The sequence below is a fragment of the Lissotriton vulgaris genome, chromosome 11 (genome assembly GCF_964263255.1).
Source record: "Lissotriton vulgaris chromosome 11, aLisVul1.2, whole genome shotgun sequence".
In the NCBI taxonomy this organism is placed as follows: Eukaryota; Metazoa; Chordata; class Amphibia; order Caudata; family Salamandridae; genus Lissotriton; species Lissotriton vulgaris.
This window is the reverse complement of record NC_141699.1, coordinates 225093609-225118504: the sequence shown is the minus strand read 5'-3', so window position 1 is coordinate 225118504 and position 24896 is coordinate 225093609. Positions and strand designations below refer to the sequence as shown.

Below are 24896 nucleotides of genomic sequence, written 5' to 3'. Positions count from 1 at the left end.
AATACTTTTGCATCAAAAGAGTAACGCAAAGATACCGAAATTACTTTGATTTCTCTTGGTGTTCCCTTCATCCGAAGGAATGTAGTTCAGTGGTAGAGAGCAGTGTTTGAGTTAATAAGGTCCCACAGCCTCCCAATCCAGGTAATGGGGCTGACTTTATCCTAGAGGGATTCTTGGTTTAACAACTACACACATGCTAGGTACACTTAGGTACATCAAGTTAGGGAGGCATTGTAGGAGTACGCACTTGTATTGTCATGTATTTTATATACTCTTATGTATTCATGATTCTTGCAAGATGGTAGAACTCTATCATATTTTTTACTTTCATAGTGCTTCTAATCATTTATATCTGCTACTGTCTAGTGGTTGTTTCAGCTCATTTATTTTACACTAGAATAATGACTGTTCAATAAATGCTTATTGAAAAACGTCCAGACCGTTTATTCTGTGTATCTCTCTGAGACTAAGTGAGCACGAGTGACTGAGTGAAAAGTAGTACACTGTTTCCACAATCCTGAGGGATCAGGGTTGTCATGTTCGAAGGTTGCCAAGAACTATTCTCTCCTTGGTAAGAGGAGATTCTAGTGGCACTGAGAGCTATCTGATACAGAAAGGCCAACATAACCGGTGGGAGTGTTAAGAATCAGTCTGACTCCAGTTCTACAAGTGTACGTTGTCCGAATGCGCAGATCCTGTATAGGTTTTATAGAAACTACAGAATACTTGCATGGCCATTGGAATATTAATAGAATACCTTATTGGCATGACAATACAGACAAGTTATGTAAAGTGTGTGTATGCACAACATATCAGAATACATACCGTACATGTTTGTATATTGTAAATTCTTTCCAGGCTGTGTCCCATGAGATGTGGCCATATTTTTGTATGCCTCCTTCTGCACTAGCAGGTGCTAAATAAATGCCTCTTTTACCTTGAGCTAGGCATGGTGAGTAATTTGTCACTTGCCAAACTATAGTTTCTGCTTTCGGAAGGCTGCTGTGCTAGTCAGGGCTGGTTCAAGAAATGTTTACAACCATAGAAGAAGCTATCTTTTTTCACCCCTTTCTTTTTATGACAATTGTTAACATTTGATACTTTTGAAGTTAGGAGGATTGGGGACCCCTGTCTATCATCAACCTGGAGGGCTGCTTACTAGAGTCTTGCCCTAAAACCAGCCATGATTTAAGTGCTACCAAGTATACAGCTAGAACAAGGGACTGGTAGAAATGTTGTTTTACCCCAAAAATAATTTTTAGATGCCAATACAGCAAACCATGCATTGGGCTCGCTTGTAATAGCGACATGCTAATTTAACCTGAATTTTCAAGAGAAGGAGGGTCAGGATCCTTCATGGTAGATGACGTTTTTCCACTTCATGATCAGCATTGATATTAATAGTAATAATTTCACAGAATTGGAATGACTTCCACAATAATATAGCAATATGAAGTGTGGAAATTGTGCAGTGATTAAGGTAAAGCAAACACCGAAGTAAATATATGAGGCAGGGACCAATGTGACAGATTTACAGGAAAGATCAGAAGAAGATAGAACAGCTGTGATGCAAGAAAAGAATCGTTATTGGGAGTGTGCGGTGAGCTGAGAAGCAAACGGAGAACTCTGCAAGAAGGTCACTCACTTAAGTACTAGGATAGAATTGCCTGCCTCTGAAGTGATAATCTTCTCATAGAGTAAGAACTAAACATTTATGTGTAAAAAGGCAATTATTGGCAAAATACAGCCAGTGACACTACCAATTTAAAGATGAATTAGTAGTAGAAACAAGCTTGCTGAGTTCAAACCTACATTGTATTAACCTTCCGCAAGTCACCCAAAGGTGATTTTCTGAAGCAGCCATCGTCCATGCAAGATATAAAAAAAGGCTCTGATCATGTGCTACTTTACTAATATATATTTGGTTTCTCCTAGATTAATTCGGATTATGTAGCTGCCTCTACCAGAGGAGCTATGGCAGTGATTGATGGCAACATCATGGCAATCAACCCTGGTGAAGAACCTAAAATGCAAATGTTCATTTGGAACAACATTTTCTTCAGTCTTGGCTTTGACGTGCGGGACCACTATAAAGAGCTTGGAGGGGATCATGCAGCACACGTTGCTGCTAAACATGACCTTAAAGGGGTGCAGGTGTACAGTGACTTGGACATTGATGAACTTTATGTTTTAGGGACTGTGGTTTTAGATTACAGAGGACACAGGGTGACAGCGCAGTCTATCATTCCAGGAATCTTAGACCGCAAGGAGGACCAAAGTGTGGTCTATGGTTCAATAGACTTTGGAAAAACTGTTTCTTCCAATTCCAAGTATCTCACGCTACTACAGAAAGCTTCCAAGCCCTTAAGGATTTTGAAACACAAAGTTCTAAATGAAAAGGAAGAGGAGGTGACGTTGTGCTCTTCTGTTGAATGTAAGGGAATTGTGGGTAATGATGGACGCCACTATATACTCGACCTCCTCCGCACCTTTCCTCCTGATCTGAATTTCTTGCCTCTTGATGGAGAGGAGATGCCCAAAGAATGCCGCAAGATGAGATTCCCAAGAGCATACAAGCACAAGCTTTCTTGTCTGCGTCCAGAACTGGTGGAGAGCTTTGTTCAATACAAGTAAGTTTTGAGTGTATCTCTGATAAATTGGTTGTATTTAGTGTGTTGTGTTTTGCCATTTGCAGAATTGTAGGTTGATTCATGCCCATTTGACCCCTTGTTCAAATTTAGGGTTTAGCTTTAGAGTTGCAAGTGAACTTCACATAGTGTGTATTTAGTAGTATTTCGTAGAAACACTCTGGTGATCCATTTCAGATTGCTCCTGTTTACCAAAGGGGAAAAAAACACATCCCTGACCAATTTGTGTCACATTTCAAAATTAACATAGGCATTCTTTATGTGAAAATATTTGAACATATTGAATTCTATATTTTTGTAGTAAAACAGGTGTGGAGGAAAACTTAATTCCACTTCAGTCTTCTTGAAAGATTTGGGAAGGTGATGTCTTGGTGGTGCCCTAATGAGCATTAAATCAGTACAGCTTCCTTCCGAATTGTCAGTATTTATGCATTCATTACTATTCAGTCTTCCATTCCTTGCACCAGATCTCCAAAACCTAAGGGTAGTAGGTATTAGGCCTCTGCCTGTTTTAATCTAAGAAATAGTAGCCAAGACTACTTTAGTCAGTTCTTCTCCTTGCTTATTTCCTTTAAATACAAGCTCCTCCATCAGGTTGAGGTACTCCTGTCTGTGCTCAAATTACTCTCCACTCTCATTGAGATGCTCAGTTTGTACCTCTTTGATCCCTTTTGAAAGCAGGGGAGGATGTGAGCAAAAACCGTGGGTAATTTTTTCAGCATCAGATGAAGGCTTTCAGCATGGGTGGTGGAACAGTACGACAAGATGAGTTGTTTCTTTTTGGGTAATCTGGCCTCCTAGGAGGTGGATCAGGTTGACTGGAAAACAACATACTGTTATAACTGGCTACCATATGCACATTTTGTTGGGTGGAAACCAGCAGTCCTTTACTGACTTTCGTTTCTTGTGCACCAAGGCATACTGCAGTACAAACAACCTCTAAAGACAGTATATATTTTAAAGCAAAAATTGCTGCCACATTTCTGTGGTAATGGGTGGTTACCTGCTGGCTAAACCTTGTGGCCCTGCACAGTGCTGGGATTTGAATGTTGGTGTTGAATGTTAGGTTATGGTACCCAACTCTCACAGTCAGAATATTGACTTACATAAATAATATCTCCTAAATAATATTTACAAATATATTGCCCAATTGACGTTAATATTAGAACATCTACATTTAATGGGATAATAGTTTTAAAAACGATATTTAGGACATAAAGTTTATGTCGGAAAATGTTTAATGTTAGTGTTGAGATGTAGAAATGTCCCCTCCATGAATCTAGATAGCGTGTACCTCTGCCTCGATTTGACCCTTGCATGCTTGCTGCTATTTGACCACTGTCTCAGCACACGGTAGGGGGGAGGGAGGCTCAATATCGCCAGAAGGGAAAAGACAGTAAGGAGAATATTTACAATAAAATGTCAGCGCGAGGTGTTACTCCAAAATTAGTAATGGCATGCTCCGTAATTTTTTTAATGTAGAGATGTGCCATTTTTACTAAACTATGGTGCAACTCTACGTTTCCACTAGTGCTGGCACTAAAAAAGCTGCCTAGGGCCAGCACAGGTACCATTTTGCCATGTTGCAAGGAAGCCTGTACTGCAGTAGCAAATGTTTATGTGCAGAAAGGTACACCTTCCTGCACATAAACAATGTGTAAAGGTGATTTGCTGTTTCTATGTGTGCTGCACAATGCAGCACACATAGAAAGAGCTAAATATGAGGAGAAATTAATAATTTCTCCTCATATCACCATCCTAAGACCATGTTTTACCTGGTCTTAGTTTTTGGTGCGGCCCCATCCTTGTAAATATGAGGCAGCACCAAAAAGCAATGGGTGTTGCAGCGGAACGCCCACTGCATCCATTGCATGCCCCTTTCACGCTTATAAATAAGGAGAAGGAAATATCGCCACCAGAACTTCACTAAAAGTGACATTCTGATGTCGATATCTCCTTGTAAATATGCCCCTAAATGTCAGCCCTGAACCTTGCTGGATGCACTCACAAGATTTACTAAACCCCCTACATGCAACTGGGGGTCTCCAAGACTAATTGGGGACATTTTTGAAGAGGTTGTCCCTTGGGAGTAGCCTGCACTACTTAATATAGTACCCACAGGAGGGGGAATATAATTACATTTCGTAGTTGTTTCTGAACAAATTATGTACAGTATTATGTTGTGAGAATTAAGTATTGTATTGTATTTGCATTTATAGGATGATTACTACCCCAAACGAGTAGCTGAAGCACTTTACATTGAGTCTGAATTCAAAGGTTAATCATTGCTTCTTGGTTACTGTTGGTTATTGGGATTAATCCTTTACTCAAAAGGAGACCATTCCGTGCCTTTTTGTGTTGTATTAAATGAACGGGAATTCGATGTGATCATTAGTGGGTGCTCTGTAAGTTCATGAAAATGGCTGGGGGATGAAAAAATAGGCTAGATGAGATCAGGTTGCAGGGATATGGTTTCAAGGAGGCAAAGGTTGTGATCCATGAAATTAAGTGTGGCCAATTGATAGAAGTAAAGTAACAGAGACTAGGGCAAACAGTATTGTGACTTAGAATATGTTATACTCATGGAGGTGAGGCAAGCAGAGGATGGAAAGTAAGGACGGACATTCAAATTGAAGGACTGTAGAAGAATATAGAGGGAAGAGACATTTTGAAATAGAATGCAATACAAGGATATACAAATGTAGAAAGAAATCCTATGCTGGCTTTGGCAGGAGGCCATCCACTCTGCGATGTTATGTATGTGGGACAATAGAAGGTGTAGAGAAAGTGAGGGACTTGTGGTAGCAAATAATTGGTGGCCATTTAGCAATGAATTTGCCCTAAAATGCATCTTGCCTCTTAGAACAGTTAAGCTTTCCAGTGATCAAATGGTTACCTTTGAAGACAAAATCTTATTCAGTCACTTTTTAAATCTTGAAATCAAATCTTGCTATCAAAAGTATGTATTGGCTTACAAAGCTATTGAAAGCTTGCATAATATTTCTCAATTTTCCAAAACCTCTTATCCTGTTAATACTCTATTTCTCCTTCTTTTACTTTTCTATAACTGATATACTGGATAACATTTGTCAGCTTACATTGTAAAGATATCTCATAAACAACTAAGGAGTGACTCCGTGAAAAAGATAAAGTGACAAAAATAACTTTAGTTTGTTTGGTTAATAATACCCCCATAAACCAAAAAGTGGATCCAATGAAGGAAAATGGCCACTGGAAGCAGCCTATGCCCAGTTGTACCTATAAAAAAGAGAGAAAAATCTCTTTCTTTGTAAAAGGACCCTCACTCACCACTAGTTGGTGACATGCTTCATCATTGGGTCCCGCTGGGGTGGCCGAATGCCTCCCCAGCGTGCTACAACGCCTGAGTTACAGCGGAGCAGGATAGTGTTGAGTGCGACAGTGCTCTAACTAAAATGTGAGAATAACTGTGAGTGCCAATTAAAAAATACAAGGTTGAAACCTATAAAAACTTTTAATAAAGGTCAACCTGTATTGAATAAAAACAGTGTAAACGGACAAACTAGGTTCTGTATTAGGAAACCTGTGTCCTTAGTGAAAATAAATGGTCAACATGTTTCTGCTGCTACATATGCAATTTCGCTCAGCATTCGTCAGGACCTAGTATAATTTGAAAGGCAAGCCTCCGGTGGTGTGCGCGCGCTAAGATATCTGCATTGTTTTGGGTGTAATGTCAGTTTTAAAGATCTGTTTGTATTTTTGCAGGTATACCCAATTCATGAATCTTGTGATGGACAGATCACAACAATTATCAAAGGAAAGGAAAGGGAATAAGAATGGTAAGCACATGCAATGTATATTGATATGCTGAATTTCCTACAAAAATAATATTATTGTATTGTTTAAAAACAGTCTAGTTGAAGGGATAATATATTAATTCTGATCGATCTGTGTATCCAAACGCATGTTTCTTTGAAAATGTCATTGTTGTTGCTGAAGGTAGTTGTAAATGTGCAGAGCTAAGATTTTCCATACCTATTTTAGAAACATAGCTTTCAATCAATGTGTTGATTTAGCTTGACCCACTGTTCAACAATAATTGTCTCTATCAATCAACAATCTGTGGGGTTCCTATTGCCTCCTTTTTTGGCTTGCTTCCAAACTCTTTCCTTATCATCATACCACTACAAATATCAGCTCACTCTGCTTCCTGTCCCATACGGTACCCAAGTTTAGGTGGAGAGTAGGTCCTATATAGAGCACCTTTTTTTTCCTGTAATACTGTGCCTGGAGTGATAAAAGGCTTTAGTCATTTTACAGCTCGTTATGGATTGCACTAGCTAATCCTATGCTTAAGGACTTTGCTGTATGAATGGCGGCATACTTCGTTGCTTTCTAGCCTGGCATGGATGGCACTGCACTAAAACTATGCTTAAAACTGTGCTAGAAAAACAGTCATTTGAGATGACTGTTGCTGGTGTTGTAGGGTGCTCTATATAAGAGCTGCTTTGAACCTAGACTGGGAAACTTCCCAGAGTTCTCTGCTTCTTTTTTGCACTGTGAACTTGAGAAATGTTTTCTACTGTTAATTTATTTTTTCTTGTGTTCTAATGTTACTCTATGGAATGTATTGAAATGTTTTAGTGTATTACGTATGTTGTTGTTGATAGATCATATGATCTGATCTAAAAAGAAATAAATACATATTTACCTTCATCAACTTATGACATTTCTCAAATCCTCAAACGTATTGTTCTATGATTAAGATTATTATTTTCAGTTTATTGTTAGAAAAAGACTATCAGCAGCCTATTTTTAATTTGTTTAAGTTTCACCTCCTTAAAAACAGGACATCCCATTTGTAACATTAGAGAAATTGTTATACACTTTGAATGTTTAATTTAGTTTCCCTTAAAATCCATAAGTAGAACTCATGACCTTTTTTGTCAACCCACCTGCTTTTTCCATCGCTTTGCTTTTCCTTAGTTTACTAATTGTCTTCTGTTAGCAAAGTGATCTTTAAAATGGATTTTCATTGAGTCAACAAAGTTCCACTGTATGTAATCCAGAACTCTAGTATGTATACACTAAGATCTGATGCCAGAAAACATACAGTGGGTAGGACTTTTCAGTCAATCCAACATCAGCAGTTTTAGTAGCTTTTTATAAGACGTTTGAACCTGTCCACACCAGAGCATTTAATTATCACGGCTTCTGTGATATTTAATACTCAGGGGCATGACATATCATTTTTAATTTTATAAAAACATTATCTAGCACTCCTATTCCTATTTATGGAGTCAGTAATAGCAACAAAATGCATGTATCCTATTTAATATATATGCATAGAGGGAGGGTAGATTCACTGCGTATACCATAATTAATCTCTGGTGCACCTAAAAGAGGCCAAATTAGTCAATTAATAATGCATTTCATTTTGAGGTTTTTTCCACTATGTTCTTGTCGGCATTTTTTGATTCCCCATTCCCTTACAGACACAAATCAAAATTGCCTACTCGTGTAGATGCACTTGTGTTCTCTCCTCAACATATTTAAATGTTTGTACTGTGAAGTAGAAAGCTGATTTTTCAATTGTACATTTTACAGAAATAACCAACATGTTTTCTATTAGGACTATAGTGTGAACATTCATGCTTGCAAGGGGGCTTTTCCTTTCAATGTTTGCATCTTCCATCACTAATACAGTCATTTCTGGTGCTTTTCTAGAAGATGCAATGGGAGTAGACATTATCCGAGAAGTGTGTCGGGAAATCGGGTCTGTTAGTGACTTCATTTTTGATATCCGCTTTAATCCAGATATATGTTCGTCAGGTAAGAGCTTCATCTTGCAGTATTTTTTATTTTGCTGGGCTTTATTAGATTATCACTAGATAAATGGTTGTCTGACCAACCACTCTACAAATTGATTGCTTATTATTCCTAATAGGCTATGTTGTGTTGATGCTGATTTTGAATAACACATCAAAACCAATCCTATGCTAGCCTGTGCAAATCTCCCACAGTTTCATGTGTATCTATGTTTATATGCTTTTAGTTGTGTGATCTTTTTTACTAGAAATATTGTATCCAGTAATTTCCGGGTGCCTAGGCATCTATTAGGAGGGTTTGAACATAAGCCTGGGTGATGGGTGGGAAAAACAGGCACAAGAGCTGGTAAAGATAGGGCAGTGCATCACTTTTCATATGTTTTCAAGTAAGTGAACGCTTTCCAGGCTCTCAGGCTGACATGTCTCGTTTTAGTAGTTGTGTCTGGACTGGGTGAGCTTCACAGTTGGATCTTTCAGCACTGGTGTTGATTTTTCAGGGTCTCTTTGATGCTTGTAAGAGATGTTATTGACTTTCAAACAAGTTGGTTAGTTCTAGTGTAGAAGATCTAGAAGGACAAGGACCTTAATGGTGGGTGCGGGTGGAGAGGGAGGCTGAAGACAACTGAGTGGTTCTGAGCTTGGAAGTGAAGGAAAGAATTGGGAGTGTGGCACTAGACAGTCTGCATGAGACAGAGGTACCAAGTTGTTGATTCATTTTAAAACTCATGTCATGAAATGTGTTAAGTGGCTCAGTTTGCTTTAAGAGCCACTCAGCATGATGATATTTGGGAAGGGATAAGAAAGGTTAAGCAAGGTGTGGTTGAATAAGTTGAGGTCTCTCCAATGGGGAGAGAGGGAATTGTAATGCAGGAGTCCAATGAGCAGGATTGGTATTTTAATCAGGTTTATGGCTGAATGGACTGAAAGGTGGTATTGCATCTTGCAGATATTGAAGAAGCAATAAAGGAGGACAGGTTCATCAGGGTCTGAAAGTGGATTCCAAGGTCTGTGATGGATGGCAAATGAGTAATGAGGTTAGTTAGGAGCCAAATTGGTGTGCATAGTATTTTGGGAATGATAATATTTGTGTGAAGCATATTAAGTATATTTGTTTAATGACACATAATATGAGATGATGTGTGCCTATAAAGATAATGCTATCTATTATATATAGCACCAATATATGTTCTTGCTCCATCCAGTAAGGGTGTACAATGTGTTAGAGCTATATAGAACCTTTGATACACTAATACATGATTCTGACATAATTATTACAGGTAGACAAAGAGGGAAATATAGTGGTAATGAACAGATCAGACTATATCGCAGAGATTTACAGATAGCTAGGTTCATCAGCCTACAAGAATTTGGACAAAAAAACAGTTCCTGCAATTACCAGCAATGTTATCACACATTTACAAAAATGGTGGGATCAATGTCTCATTACCGATTTGGAAAATAAATATCTTGCCCACCCATTTCCATATTTCCTTGCATTTATATCCAACAAAAAATACAAAAAACATATCTCGAGGGTTACCCCTGGATGACCTATTATTTCAGGCATGCGTTCCCCAACAGAAAAAAATTATTCATACATTGACCACTTCTTACACCCATTTATAACAAATCTCCATTCATATATACAAGACACTTGACATTTACTAAACAAAATAACGGATTTGGTCTGTTGGGATGACATCACTCTAGCCACCTTAGATGTCTGTTCCCTCTACACATGCGTACCCAAATCTCAAAGACTAAAAGCAATCAAACATTTCCTCTCACCTAGAAAAGCCACTCTGTATGAACAGATTAACATGATTTTGGACGTAATCTAACTAGTACAGGAAACAAGTATCTTTACTATTAACTAAAAAGGTATAGACAAATTTGGGATGTATCTATTGGTGCTGCTAACAGCAGAGTACAAAGTTCCCCAGGGAGCGTGTAACAGTGTGGAGCAAGAAGTAGGTATTGTCAATACCGTGGATATCACTGAAGGGTTCCCTAGTCAGAACTTAGAGAGCCTCACACACCCAAAGTAATAGGCGTGAAACACACCCTTACTGGATGGTGTCGGGTGTCATCATCGACTCACTGCCCCTCGTCAGACCGGCGCTGCAATGTCTGACGGAGTCCCCAAAGGTACTCTTTTGGCGGGGTTCTTTTGTTCCTTGCCGATGGTTGGTGTAGGTGAGGATGAAGAAGGGTGTAGTCAGTGTAATAGTGAGTGAAAGTAGTAAAAAAGGTAATCAGTCCACTTTCAACTTTAATAACGTGGCTGATTCCTTAATTAAAAGGGGTGGGAGGGGAGTTTAAAGACCGTAAAGGTATACAGAACAATAACTCAACCCCCTAGTATGGTCAACATGTTTCTCGCCAGGAGGCGATTCGTCAGGACCTCAGAAAAGTACTACACAAAAACAAAAAACAAATGTGGACTCAATACTCAATCTCTATGAAGAAAGTGAATACAACCTCACTGGGTCGGAGGACAAGAGGGCCAAGGGGTCCTGCTCTATTTAGGCGACCCTAAAAGGATTAAAATAGGGCCTCGCAGCATGCTCCCGTGAGGCCAGCGTTATAAGGTTGAGTTCACCTAAAAGGGAACACTGGAGCGGCGGAACACCTACCCCTCACGCTCGCGGCACCTGGTCAGGTGCATGTATCTATTGGTGTCAGATTTTCACCAACTTATGCCAAGCTATAGTTGGGCTACTTTGAAGAACATCGACAATATACTTACTGTGCTCCAGACAAATATTATCATTTTATGTTGTGAAGTCCCTGCCATCACTCTGTTTATGATTTTGGGTTGCAAAGGTGTTGTCTCTTGTGGCACTAGTTGTACTTGCTTCTCAGCTGTATTGTGAACTTCATTTAACCTACAATAGCCACTGTAACCCAGTTATGTGGGGTCAATTGCAACCACTGCTTACCATTGTAATTGTTTATTTTGTGCATGCATAACAACAGAAAGTATGTTGGACCTGTTTTGAACAGATTCAGCATAAATGATCTCATAGGGAATTCCATTGCAGGAGATTCCTGATCTAAGGAGAAGCAATTAGTACTGGATTTAGATTTTGTGAAAAGACAACAATGAAGATCTGTGGGTCCTTGTCATAAAGATGGGAAATTAAGCCAAAGTAGGATATCACATCCCTCAAGCCAAATGATGTAGTTGGAGTAAAAGAGGGTCTCTAACTAAAACTTTGTGGAACATTCAATTGAATGGGGTGGGGTAAGAGGCAGAGTTAACCATGATATTGACTACTGGTAAATTGAAAGGTGTTAGGAGAGCCGAGACCAGTGATGCTAAAGGAGGATCGGATAAAATATGGATGTTTTCTTTCTTGTAGGAAGCTGGCTCTTTATATAGTGTACCAAAAAGAGGCACACTGTGTAAAGAGTCCAGGCAAATACCAAAGGGATTACAGAGGCATAAATGACGGCAGTTAGGCATATCAGAGGGTAATGCTAATCAGTTATTACACACACTGAGGCAATAAGTGAGCCCACACTCATTAAAGTTATCCAAAACTAATTTATAAAAATAGCACATACTTTTTTGTGTAAAACATTTTTATTGGCATTTGAGATTATTACATACATCACATCTTTCACTGCCGATGGTATTAGCGTACAAGTGATCCCGCACGGGTACATCATACTTGCACATAAGATCATATAATTTGAAGGTTGTAGAGCCCTCTCGCTCAGTCTATTGATTGGCGATGACCCTCATGGGTTTATGTCCATATACAGTTATGTTATGTTATGTTATGTTATTTATTTATTTATATAGCGCTCGGCTACTCAAAAAGAGTGTCCCGGCGCTTTATTGGAGAAAGGAAAACTGCGACATAATAACATAACACCAGATAAAAGAAAAAACCGGAGTTAACGTTCATGCAGGTTGATCGCCGCGTCGCGCTGGGGATGTGAGGTGCATTGTCCCCCCACATAAGTTCTCATAGGGGTTGTGGAATGTCAGCTATATTCTAACCGTGAACAAACTTGGGGTATAGAACTGGGATGCACTGTGTCTTATGTTGCAATCGCGTGTATTTGAACGCCTGAGAGCTGCGCTATTGCGGGACATCATGTTAGAGTTACGCCGGTGTGGGTAGGGGAGGGGTAGGGACATCGCTAAGAATTGTCTGTATTAGGGTGTGGTGATGGGTCATTGGCGGCCATTAGGTCTGGCCCGTTGGGTGTCTGGGCCCGTTGCATACCCTCCCGAGCATCCACAGGGGCTATAAGGGCCCTGGGGGAACTGCCCTTCCGTGTTTCCGCCACTGTTAGCGTTTCTTGTGTAAAGGAGTGAAGTAGTATGGCCCAGGGCATGGAGATTGGATGTTTGAGAATTCCCTGGACTTCCTCCCCTTGAAGTATTCCCTCTTCCGCTGCGCCCCATTTCTTGACTGCACCCACCCAGGGCACCAGGGTAGGGCCTTCTGGTGCCTTCCAGTGCATAGTTATGCATTATTTGGCCAGGAGGAGCACTAAGGAGGCAAAGCGCATTTCTACTTTCACGCCAGTAGCTGTGGAGGGACAGACAGTCATACAGCATGTGTAAAAATGAGGCAGTGGCTCCCGGCATCTAGGGCAGGTGAAGGAACTATCTAGGAAACACTTCTGGAGTTTTTCGGGAGTGAGGTATGCCCGATGCAGGATATGCAATTGTATGTTTTTGAAGCAGTAGTTGAGGGATACCTTCTTGGTGTATGCTAGTGCTTTGATCCATTCCCTATCATGTAAAGGCCTGCAAAGGTCGGTTTTCCATTTTCCCTGAGGGATGCAAGAGTGGGTTGCTTAAGGGATCATATGGCTTTGTATATCCAGGTGACTACGTGTCGCCCTGGGCCCATCTGTAGGATTGCGTGGAGGACCGGGTGTGTAGGGGGTTCTACTTCAATTGTGTGCCATTGTTTGCGGCAGTCATCTAGGAGCTGCCTATGCAGCAGGAACTGTCCCATAGGAAGCTCAAAGTCATTCATGAGTGCCTCAAATGTCTGCAATTTTTCGTTAAAAAAATAGCGCCCCAGCGTCCGTCAGGGCGTGTTCAGTCCATATGTGCAGCATTCTCTCTGTATAATGTGTGCGGCCTTTTGGAAGCCCTACCAATGGCAGGAGAGGGGAGTACGGAGGTACAGCGCAATGCATTCTGTGGATGTGTGCAAGACAGGTGTGCGCTGTCATCAGTTGGAGTGGCTTGGTCGGGGGCGGCGCAGCCTTTGGTAGCAGCATGCGATGGATGGCGGGATTTTGAAGTTGTCCAGCCATAGTGATCAGTTCTCTTTGTGCCCGGCCCGCTGTCCAGCGGGACACCCATTGTAATTGGGCAGCCAGGAAGTAAGCCTCAAAGGATGGGGCAGCTAGCCCTCCTGGTCGAGAGGTAGCTGCAGTTTTGGCAGGGCGATACGCCTACTGCAAGAGCCCCAGATGAGGGTCCCTTGCAAGGTATCTAGTTTGCTGAAAAACTAGTGGGGGGAACCATTGGGAGGTTGGAAAAGAGATATAGGAGTCTTGAGACTAGGATCATTTTTGCGCCAGCTATCTTGCCCGTGACTGCCAGTGAAAAATCTTTCCAAAAGTGTATGGATGATCTGATGCTCGCCTTCAGCTTACGGTAGTTGCCCTCGTAGATGTCCTGTGGCGTATGATATAGTCGAACTCCTAGGTAACATACTGCATGGGGGCTCCATGAGAGGGCAACGTTGCCCAGTCTCAGCCGGCACTGGGGCATGGCCTGTACCAAGGGGTAGATGGTGGACTTGGACCAGTTAACTCTGAGTACAGCCACTTCTTCAAAATCTTCTAAAATGGGTAGTATAGGGGTGAGGTCTGCTGCAATGGGTGGAGTTGGCAATAGGTATTCCCCACTCCTGGCCCACGGCACGGAGGTGGATTGCCAATGGCTCCATTGCTATGGCGAAATGTAGAGCGGGCAGCCCTGACGGGTACCACGGCGTACCGAAAAGGGGGCGGAGATGAGGGGGCCTATTCACGCTCTGGAGGTGGGCGTGGAGTATATGAGCCTAGTATATGTCTGGAGGCGGGGTCCTATTCCCATGTGTTGTAAGACCCGAAGTAAGTATGCCCATGAGAGGGTATCAAAGGCTTTTTCCAGATCCAGACCAGACACGCCAAACGGGAGAAGCAGTCACGGATCTGGTCCTGTACGCGGAACAGCCGCCGGATATCGTAAGAGGTGTTTCTGCCCGGCCAAAATCCATTTTGATCCGGTGGATCAGTTGCAGAAGGACAGTGGCGTATCTAACCGCCATGATATTTCAGTAGATTTTATAGTCCACATGTAATTGGGCTATGGGCCGATAAGAGCTCAGATGATAGGGATCCCTGTCCGGTTTGAGAAGGGACGCTATAACTGATTCACACATAGATTGGGGTAAGGCACCCTCATCAAGGGCCACTCAGAACTGCCTGTCTAGTTGGGGACTGATTGGGATGCGAAGGTGTGGTAAAATTCTAGTGGGCGGCCGTCTAAACCGGGGGCCATCCGGGTAGCTAACGCCTTCATGGCGTGTCTGATTTACGTCGCTCGGAAGGGATCGTCAAGGTCTCGGTGGGTGTTGCGGTCTATCTGGGGCAGCTGGTGTCGATTCAGGAAATGGGAGAGGGCCTCCACAGGTGTCTGAGCAGGGCTAGCGTATAGTAAAGTGTAATGCTCTTGAAAGGCGCTCAGGATTGAGTCTTGGGAGTATAATAGAATATCTCGGGTTCTGCTAGTGGCCGTGATTGGCGGAAGGGTCGAATCTTGCTTGATGAGCCACGCCAATAACGTGCCCGCCCTGTCACTTTCTTTGTGAGCCTGGGCCACATATGCCACGAAGCAATATGGGCCGGCGTGGCTTTGTCTGGGTCAGTCTCTTTTGTAAGGGCGGCCAGTGTTTGCTCTGCGCTTTTTATGTCTCACTCCAAGACTTGAAGGACTCCTGTGATGTGCCAAATACATGTGCCCCATAGAACTACATTAAAGGCGTCCCACTCTGTTGCACGTGTTGTGGCTGTGTCAGTGTTCTCTTGGAAGTACTAGCGGATGTGGTCTGTCTGAGTTTGTTTGAAAACCGGGTTGTCAAGACAATCCCTAGGGAGACGCCATGTAGGGACAGGGGGGTGTCGTGGGCGCCATCGGGAGTGTGTGAGCGTCGTGGTCCGATATGGTTCTGCCCAGGTAGTTCGTATATGAAATGAGAGGCAGGATAGGGGGGGTGCAAAGGAAACTGTCTAAGCGCACTCTGAGGTCATGTGGTGCTGAGTGGAACGAGTTGTGGTGATGGGGTTCCAAGTGCGCCAGGCATCTGTGAGGGACCAGTGGTGCGCCCATGCCTCGAATCGCTTTGCCTGTACCGCAATGGGGGACGTCAGATGGGTGGGTTTGATCGATCCAGTGTTATGTTTTGTATGCAGTTGCAGTCCCAGAGTGTGTCCCAGAATTTGCTTTGGTCAACGTTGGGCCCATGTATACGCCCATATATACTCCCCAATAGCACTGCTTGCTTGACCGTCCAGTCGTCCCTGCAAAAGAACGTATTGGCCATCTGGGTCAACGGTGTGGGACTGTTCCTAGAATGGAACGCCGGGACATACCCATATAAGGGTGCCCTGAGCAAAGGCTGAATAGTAGTGGCGCATATGATTCCCCTCCATCGCTTATGTAGCATCACCACTTCTCCTGCCGTGAGGTGCGTCTCTTGCAAGAACGCAATTTGCGCATGATAGCGTTTGATGTAAGCATATACTGAGTATTGTTTATGCGCAGTGTGCATACCACGCACGTTCAGTGTAAGGTTGGTGATGGTGCCGGTTTGTGCCATCAATGTATGTGCATGGTACGCAGGGTTGTGGGGGCACTCGGACACTCCTGAAAGTCTCGAGCTCTAATCTGTTCCTCTGATGTCCGCACTACTCGGGCGTCTGTGAAGCTATTCATCGGAATATTGGCGGGGACACAGTGCAGTATGGGCATGTTTATTGGGGGGGGAAACTGGGGTGGGGCAAAACCCATTGTCAAAGGCGATACGTCCAAACTAGCTCTCGGTTGGCGTGAGAGCATCGACATGTTGTGGGAGTGGCGGCGTGTGTCTGCAAGGTAGCTCAGCGTGTGTGCTATGCACACAAGTTAATTGCTGTTTGCTGGTCTGCTTGAGTATATAAAGGGCTAACCAGGCCGAAGGTTGCATATGGGCGCGCGTGCAATGAGACGCACAAGAGGCATCTCCACCCCCGAGTACTCTCTTTATGTTGCAAATGTCCATTTATATCAGGTCATCAGCTGTTCACGGGGTGACCGAGGGCAGGACAACTGAGTCCACTCCAGATTGCGTTGTTTCGCTGTCTCCTTCTTCCTCTAATGTGAATAGGTTGGTAGCCCGTTCAATGTCCGTTGCAGGGGAGGTGGGGCGGAGGCTTGCCACCGCCTTCAGGGCTTTTCGTCTCTCTTGAACTATTTCTTCCAGGTCTGGGACCCCAGGGTGCGTGGGAGTGAGTTGGAGGCGCCCTGTCGGTTGCGGCACCGTGAACGCTGTCTTCTGGGGCCCGGTGTTCCAGTGTGTTGCTCATGGGTGCGCTCTGCACGATGACCTGCGTCACCGTACTGGTCCATCCAGTCATGTGCCTCCTCCGGGGTCCCGAAGAAGTGAGTGGTACCACCGTCTCTGAAGTACAAGAACTTTGCCAGCATGGGGCGTGGCGGGGCTCCCGGCTTGGGCGGCGCACTGGGGCACGGTGGGCCCGTTGGATGGAGAAGAACGCTGTCCGCTCTGCGTCAGGAGTGAATGACTTGGTCCAGGTCTCCATGTACTCCACTGCGTCCGCCTTTTCAATTCCTTCTGGCAATCCAGGAACGTGTATATTGCAGCATCTCGAGCGTCCTTCCAAGTCGTCGATTTGTTCTTCCATGGTGGACACGCGGCCTATCAATGTTTGTATCGAGTTTTTGTGAGTCTGTACATGGGCTGGATGGAAGTGACTGCTTTTTTTCATTATCCAAGACCTTATCTGATCATTTTAGGTGGTCATCGCGGAGGAGGCTAATGTCCGTCGTTAGGGTGCCCAGTTGCTGCTCCATAGATAGCCTGGATTTCTCTATTGTTTAGATTATTTTTAAAACAAGTCTTATTGTGCTACCATTGGCTAAGGGTTTTAGCACCCCTGCAAGCTCTGAATAAATGGTACTTCAGGTACCTAGGGCATGGGTACTAAAGAGGGTCCCCAAGGGCTGCAGCTTACCTTATGCTACCCTAAGGGACCTACATACAAATTCCACATAATATAAAAATAATCTTTATTCATTTTATATTGAACACAACAGACAGCTGTGGATACAATATGATAACATACGTGTTGTAGTACAGCACCATTTGCATTATTGTGCCCATTAGGTAGGGGGCGAATGAACATTACAAATGATCAAGGACGATGGTAATTCTCTACAAAATGTGTCTACTGATGATGTTGCACACAGCGGTATCAAAACATAATGTTAAATCAGAAAAGAAAATTAAACATAATACCACCTAACTAATGGGTCTGTCTCATTAATAGAGTAACCTGTTTTCATGTTACCGCTAGATGTTTCGCTTATACGGGGTCCGATCTATCAGGGTCCTGCTGTGGAAGGTAGTTACTATGAGACAGAAGTGGGGAAAGGGTTGTACAGTGCCAATGCAATAGTATGTGCAGGTACGGTTGTGCCGGTCCAACAGTATGAGACAGCTGGTACTGTCTGCGCTCCCGCATGTATGTAGCCTAATACTCCGCCTGTGGATGCGCCGTAGTGTATATGCTCGGACTATCCTGGGTGTACCCACCGGATGCATCGTCAGTGCTTCTGGGCCGTCAGCCGTGAACTTGTATGCCTGACGGTTGGGCCCAATGGAGATTTCCAGGCCATAGCCAAGGAGCCTTTGGCCAAAAGCAGCAACAGGTCAAAGAATTTGTTGAGATTCTTGCGGCGCGCGCTCTGCTATGTAATGCCTGGCAAGAAGTGTGCGCCCTGAGCTGAGATGGTACTTCCCGTTGCTGCTGTCAGTACATCTGTTATCTGTTGTGATGTGAGGGCAAGTCCAGACCATATGTATAAAGTCAGCGCCCGGACAGATATCAACATAGGTCAAGTACATCTTCGCCAGCCTGTGTGGGGTTAAGTATGTGTGGTGTAAATAATTGAATTGCGTGAATTTCAGTCTGGCATTCATTGAGATGATCTTGGGATTTCCTGCACACAGTTCCCACTGCTTGGGTACGCTGCTGCTGAGCTTTGGAACCAATTCCCTTGGAATTAAGACAACTTAGTGACTTGTGTTCCTTTAGAAGAAGACTTAAAACTTGGCTGTTTCCTAAAACTGCCTGGTCCCTGTTTCATTTTCATGTCCCTCCTTGTGTTGACTCAACAGCGCCAGGATGCCTTTTTTGGTGGTAGTGCGCTTTATAAGTTAAATAAATACATAATTGTCTGTGATTTCGATGGAGAGCGCCATTGTCAGGTATTCGCGTGATGAAGTCAATGAGGGGGCTGCGTCTGCTCTAAGGGAATTGTAGATGGCTGTGACGGCTTTCCTGCCTGTTCTATGTCAGTAGTGTCTGCAAGGCTTCAGATGTTGGTGGTACCGTGCTTATGTCCCCCCAAATTCGTGTTGCCTGTTGTGTTAGTGTTGCATAAAGAAGGAATGTTCCAGGTGATACACCATAGTCATCCATCAGAGAGTCAAAACTGATCGTGACGGAGCGAGCTAAGAACTCGACCGCTCACGTCGCCATCTTGGACAAGCCCCTAGCACAATTAGACTTTATCTTGTTTGATATTATGTAACAAGGTCCAGTGTTGAAACACATTTAATTATTGCTGTTTTGGTGCGCTTTGAGAAACATTGTAGGCTATAGTTAACAGATCTGATCATGCCCAAAGACATTTACTTGCCACAGATATTACTCAAGCTACTATTTTTTCTTAGTAACTTCCAGCATTGCTGGCACTAAGACATGAAACGTAGTATTCTTCATAATGGCTGATTGTTAGAAAATTACAGCCATCAAACCTCAGCCATTAACAGAAATACTGGTAATAAGCTCATGATGCTGAGACAGATGTTAGTTCTACATCTTCAGAATTGCAGCAACATAGTCAGTACTGAGGTGCCAAGGAATGACATTTAGAAGCTGCAAAGGAAAGATACTTAAGCACCACGTGTGTGCTTAAACACAAAGAAAGCACACCACATTGCAACTGCTTTAAATGAGCACAATTGATTTGCAGTAATGCAAGGAGTTAAACTCAGAGTTATGTGTTGGTCTCAAAGCAGACAATGAAAAGGGCTCAAAACTTGCACCCCACTACACCCTTGTCTGCAGCCTCAAAAGGAGAAATTCAAAACAAATGTTTTAAGCCACCTGCAAAAGAAAGAGGCATACAGCCATCAGAATGTTGAGTCCACACCTACAGAAAATGTTTAACACAGGACTGTGCAGTAAAACCAGTCTGGCTGCCTTCCAGAAAGCTCTGAAAACATTCTTCAGTGAGGAATTTCTCTGCCATCAAGTCTGCTCAAGGTATGCCGCCCCCAAAGCATGAATGGACGGGGACCCTACAACTACCACACTGTGGATATTATATCGCCAACCATTTATAAAACTGGAATGTCTGCCTGGATAATTATCTGTTGCTGCCAATCCATGTCCAATGGTAGCACCATGGAACGTTTTACATCCAAAGACTATTAAGTGCTGCAAGGTCATCATAAAGCAACAATCCAAGAACTCTTAAATAAATCATCAAAATGAAGAAAGATACATGCAGATTGCAAACTGTAGGAAAGTGCCCTTTTTGACCTCTTCACCCCCTCTTTTTGCCTGGTATTTAATGCAATTTTGACTGGAGGTAGCCTGGGTTCCTGATAACCAGGTCCCCAGTGCCAGATCTATTTCCCAAAACTGTGCAATTGTAACTTAATTGGCTAATCCTTCAGCACACCATGCAATTCCCTCCTAAATGGTACCCCTGGTACCTAGGGCAAGGAGGCTAAAGAGGGTCCCTAAGGGCTGCAGCATGTATGGTGCCAACCTAAGGGACCCTTCACCAAACACATACAGACTGCTACTGCAGGGGCGTGTTTTGCTGAAGACATGGCATGTCATCTGTGTCATGTCCCCTAACACTACTTGTATTATTTGTAAGTCACCCGCTATTGCAGGCCTTACAGCCCTAAGGCAGGGTGCATTATTTTACATGGAGGTAATCTCTGCATTAGCAGATATGCCCCAGTGCTGGTCAGTTCCAGTACAATTGACCAGGGAAGCCATTTAAAAAATGTGTGTTGGACACTGGTAAAAATGAATTCCCCAGCTACACGATGGCTTCAATGAAAGTTTTTGGTATCAAACATCTCATATTTATAAACCCACACTGATTCCAGTTTTGTATTTATTAACACATGCACCTAGAGGGCACCTTAGAGGTGCTCCTTGAAAACCTACACATTGCTTGTGTGCTGACTGACTGGTTTTAGCCAGCCTGCTGCCACAGACGGGTTTCTGACCACAAAGGGTGAGGGACTTTGCCCTCAGTTGGCCAGAAACAAAGCCTGCTCAGGCAGAGAGTGTTTACACCCCCTTCTATAGAATGACCTGCAAATTAGCATTCGAAGGCAGTGAGCTTCAAAGAGCCTACCTCCCTTGGTATGCAAATCTGGCTCTCTCACAGGAGATGATACTGACCGCCCCTTGACCAGGGCCCTTTTGTCCCTTGTGCAAGGTGGGAAAATTAGTAGTCAGATAGGCGGGACCACCCTCAGGCTAGTACCACCCCTGAGGTGGGATACTTGAAGTGGATATGATTTTTCAGAGTCGGCCATCTTTGTGTTGGTAAACATAGGAACTGTGGGACAGGGTTATGTCCACTTCCCACAGGAAGTGGTCATATAAGCAGCGTAGTGGCCCCAGAGGTAAGTAGCCCATTGGCTACTGCCCTACACTCCCCTAACACCTGTAAATCTTATATTTAGGGGAGCCCCTGACACAAGGAAAACAAATCCTGCTGACCTGAAAGAAGAAGATGGATAGGAAGAGTCACAAGAAGCAAGAACAGAAGAACCAGCAACTGACTTAACACCAACCCTATTGGCCTGTCTGCTGACTTCGACAGTTGCACCAAAAGACAACGTGTCCGGCAGCTGCTGTGTCTCCAAAGTCGGGGAGAACTGCCATCACTTCTCCTAAGAACTAGGAACTCATGTGGAACAGTGGAGCTGCTCCCTTGCGCTTTGCAGGTACCAAGAAAGAACTGTGAGGCTTGAAGACCATGAAAATCTGATGCCAGAAAACACCACTGCATCCGAGCCACCTAGCTTAAGTTGTGGTGGGCCAACGATGCCAACGTGGTCCCCAGATCCTCCAGACCCAAAGCCCACCTTAGGATTCCCCATTGTGGACCTCTCTACACCAACTGCAGGCCCCCACTACCCTGACCACTCCCGATGACAAAAACCCAACGCCTAAGGGCACCTCTGCACCCTTCGCCCCAGGCCCATGGAGAAGAGGACCAAAAGTGTCTCCATGTCCCCGAGCATCGAGAGGCCTGAGCCCCCCTGTTTGGTTCAGTGTGACTGGCCTCCTAGTCCAAGCCTGCAGTCGCTTTTCCATCAATCCCAATAGACTAACATTGGGCACCCAATGCTGTATTGCACCACTGCACCCGGCCGCCCTAGTGCCGCGGGAGGTGATCAGCTGGTGTTGACTTGGACCTTGCCCCACACTCCCCTTAAGTCCAAGAGTTTGGTCTCTTAAGTCATTGTACCCGACCTGTATGCTGTATTTGTTTTTCCTCCGATAGGATAACATAGCAGCCTTCGAAAAATTCACTAGGTGTTGAATTTTGAAAGTATTTCTTTCTCTTAACATACTTGCCTGATCTTATTAATTCTGGTGCCTTAATATATTAAAAAAATTGTTATTTTTATAAATTGGTGTGGGTCTCCTTCTGGAGGCGTGTGTATCATTTATTGACTGAGGGCCCGATGTAGGTGGCCATTTACCGGCCGGTAACGGCCAAATTCGGCCGTTACCGACCGGTAAATGGGTTTTCAGATGTAGGGGGACCTATATTTTACTGAATCTGTAAATGTACCGAATCGGTAAATTTACAGAATTGGTAGTAAATCCACATGTAGGTGGCACTCCTAAGAGTGCCACAGGCCCTTAAGAATCGGTATTTTACCACCCAATCCTATTGGGTGGTAATATACCAATTTCAGGTGTGCATGCACATCTGTGCATGCACACCTGTGCAATGTGACACACAGACATGCCCTTAGGGCATGTATGTGTGCCACATGGCACACAAGTCCGGAATTGGGGTGCTAGAGGGTGTCAAAGTGACACCCCCTGCACCCTTGCTGAAATCGGTATTTACCGAATCGGTAAATACCGATTTGGTAATGCCCATTGATTCCTATGGGCTTCAATGCCCATAGGAATCAATGGGCATTACCGAATCGGTATTTACAGAATCGGTAAATACCGAATCTTAACGATTCGGTATTTACCGAATCTGTATTACCTACATCCCCCCCCTCTATTTTACCACTTCTTAAATACCGATTCTGTATCATTCGGTATTTAAGAAGTGGTAAAATTTGATTACCTACATCGGGCCCTGAGTGTGTATTTTGCAGATGTCTAACACTCCTCTCAGGTAAGCCTAAGGCTGCTCGACCACACTACCCACTAGAAGAGCATCATAGGAATGCTAGAGCAAGCCTCTGTCCACTCACAAGGCAATACATGGACTCTTTGCACGATGTAGCTCTTTTTGGTATACCATATCAAGAGCCAGCTTCCGACACAAAACAATGAAGATCACAAAATGTATAACCCAGGACGATTTTAGCTACAACGTCGTTTTAAGAGGTAGCAATGGCCATTTACTGTGTAATCTGTAAATTTTCCTAAAGCTACTTATGAAACCAGAGGCCTGTTTGTTTGCTAGATTCAAGACGAGAGGCTTGTTTCTTTGCTGACTTCAATGCATTAACTTCGGTTTTGAAAAATGCATACCTCTTTAATTTTTTGGGGACTGAATGAGATAGGTTATTTAGATGTTTCTGCTTCCATTGTACAGAGTACCCTGCACTAACTCTTGAAGACAGAGGAGGAAGCAAAGAGGATGTGAGTGCAAAGGGAATGATAGCTAGAATAGATAAATTATGGGATGTAAGAAAAAAGCTAGATTTTGAGCTGTCTGCAACATATAGGAGATTACTTCTGCCTTCTGAGAGTGAGAAAAGAGTTCCTGTCCTTAACCAATAGAACTGAAAAGGCCTTTCTGTTCATATGAGATTTCCTGATACTCTAAAACCCCAGTAAGTATGTAAAAGAAGAAAGAAGAGTATAAATGGGAAGATATCTGATGAACAAGTGAGAACTAAAGATGGGTCCAGAGTTATGAATGACCTTATGGCAGAATGAGAGGCACTTCAAGAGGGATTGTGAAACCTGAGTTGGAAGACAGAAAGAAATGCTGGCATGCCTGCTGAAGCAAAGCTTGTTTCAGGCTGCTACATTATGCACTATCTGTAACTAGACAGACAGTATTTTGAGTGTTCTATGTAGGGAGAATTTAGTAGTCTGGGCTGGAAGATATATTGGAATTGATGATTTAAAGAGGTCACGAGAAGAGGAACAATCTTCGCTGGTGTCTTCAAGAAGAAGGAACAAGAGAACATGATTTTATTGATGTGATACTTGAAAGTAGGACAGGAATAGAAGACTTCCAGGTTACATGCAGTAGTGGAGGAATCCAGGAAAATCCTTGATCAAGAAGGAACAGTGGCATCCTACTTGACCTGAGCACCGCATTTAACACGGTCAATTACAACATCTTATTTGACAGGTTCAGAATGGTGGGAGTCTCTGGCAAGGCCTTGACATGGATTAAATCTTTCCTGAAAGACAGAGTATTCTAGGTGAATTACACCTCTAAATGTCTGCCACTCATGTGTGGAGTCCCCCAGGGATCATCCCGGAGCCCCACCCTTTTTAGGTTTTGGCTGGCGGTGCGCTTTGCGCTTTGCGCATGCGCCAAAAAACCTCTTGAGTTGTGTGTGTGGGTCGGGTATAAATAAATGGAGGCTAGCCATTGGGAGAGGGCTCCGTCCGTCAATCTCGGACCAGATTCGGGGGCGTTCCCGAGAATTTTTGGCTTTTGGCTACGTCACGCGACGTCAGCCAAAAGCCGGGAACGCCCCCGAATCTGTTCCGGCATTGAGCCGGCACCCGCCTTCCTGCTTGCGTGAGTGCTTTTTGCCTGTTCCCAGTGGAGCCCTGTTCCTTGTGAGCATTTTGTTTTATAAATGTGTTTTCACGTTCAGCCCCCCTCCCCGTGTGCCCGTTCCCGCCCCCCCTCCCCTTTCACTCT

The 24896-nt window shown here is 43.7% G+C and overlaps 1 protein-coding gene across 1 annotated transcript in view; it reads left to right on the top strand.

Annotated features, from left to right (window-relative positions):
* The window catches only part of LOC147679559 (clustered mitochondria protein homolog), a 249240-nt gene that overhangs the window by 118474 nt on the left and 105870 nt on the right, over positions 1 to 24896 (top strand). The window contains exons 10-12 of the mRNA XM_086943140.1: positions 1936 to 2630; positions 6393 to 6466; positions 8355 to 8459. Coding sequence (XP_086799266.1) covers positions 1936 to 2630; positions 6393 to 6466; positions 8355 to 8459 — 874 coding nt within the window. The remainder of the gene's footprint in view (positions 1 to 1935; positions 2631 to 6392; positions 6467 to 8354; positions 8460 to 24896) is intronic.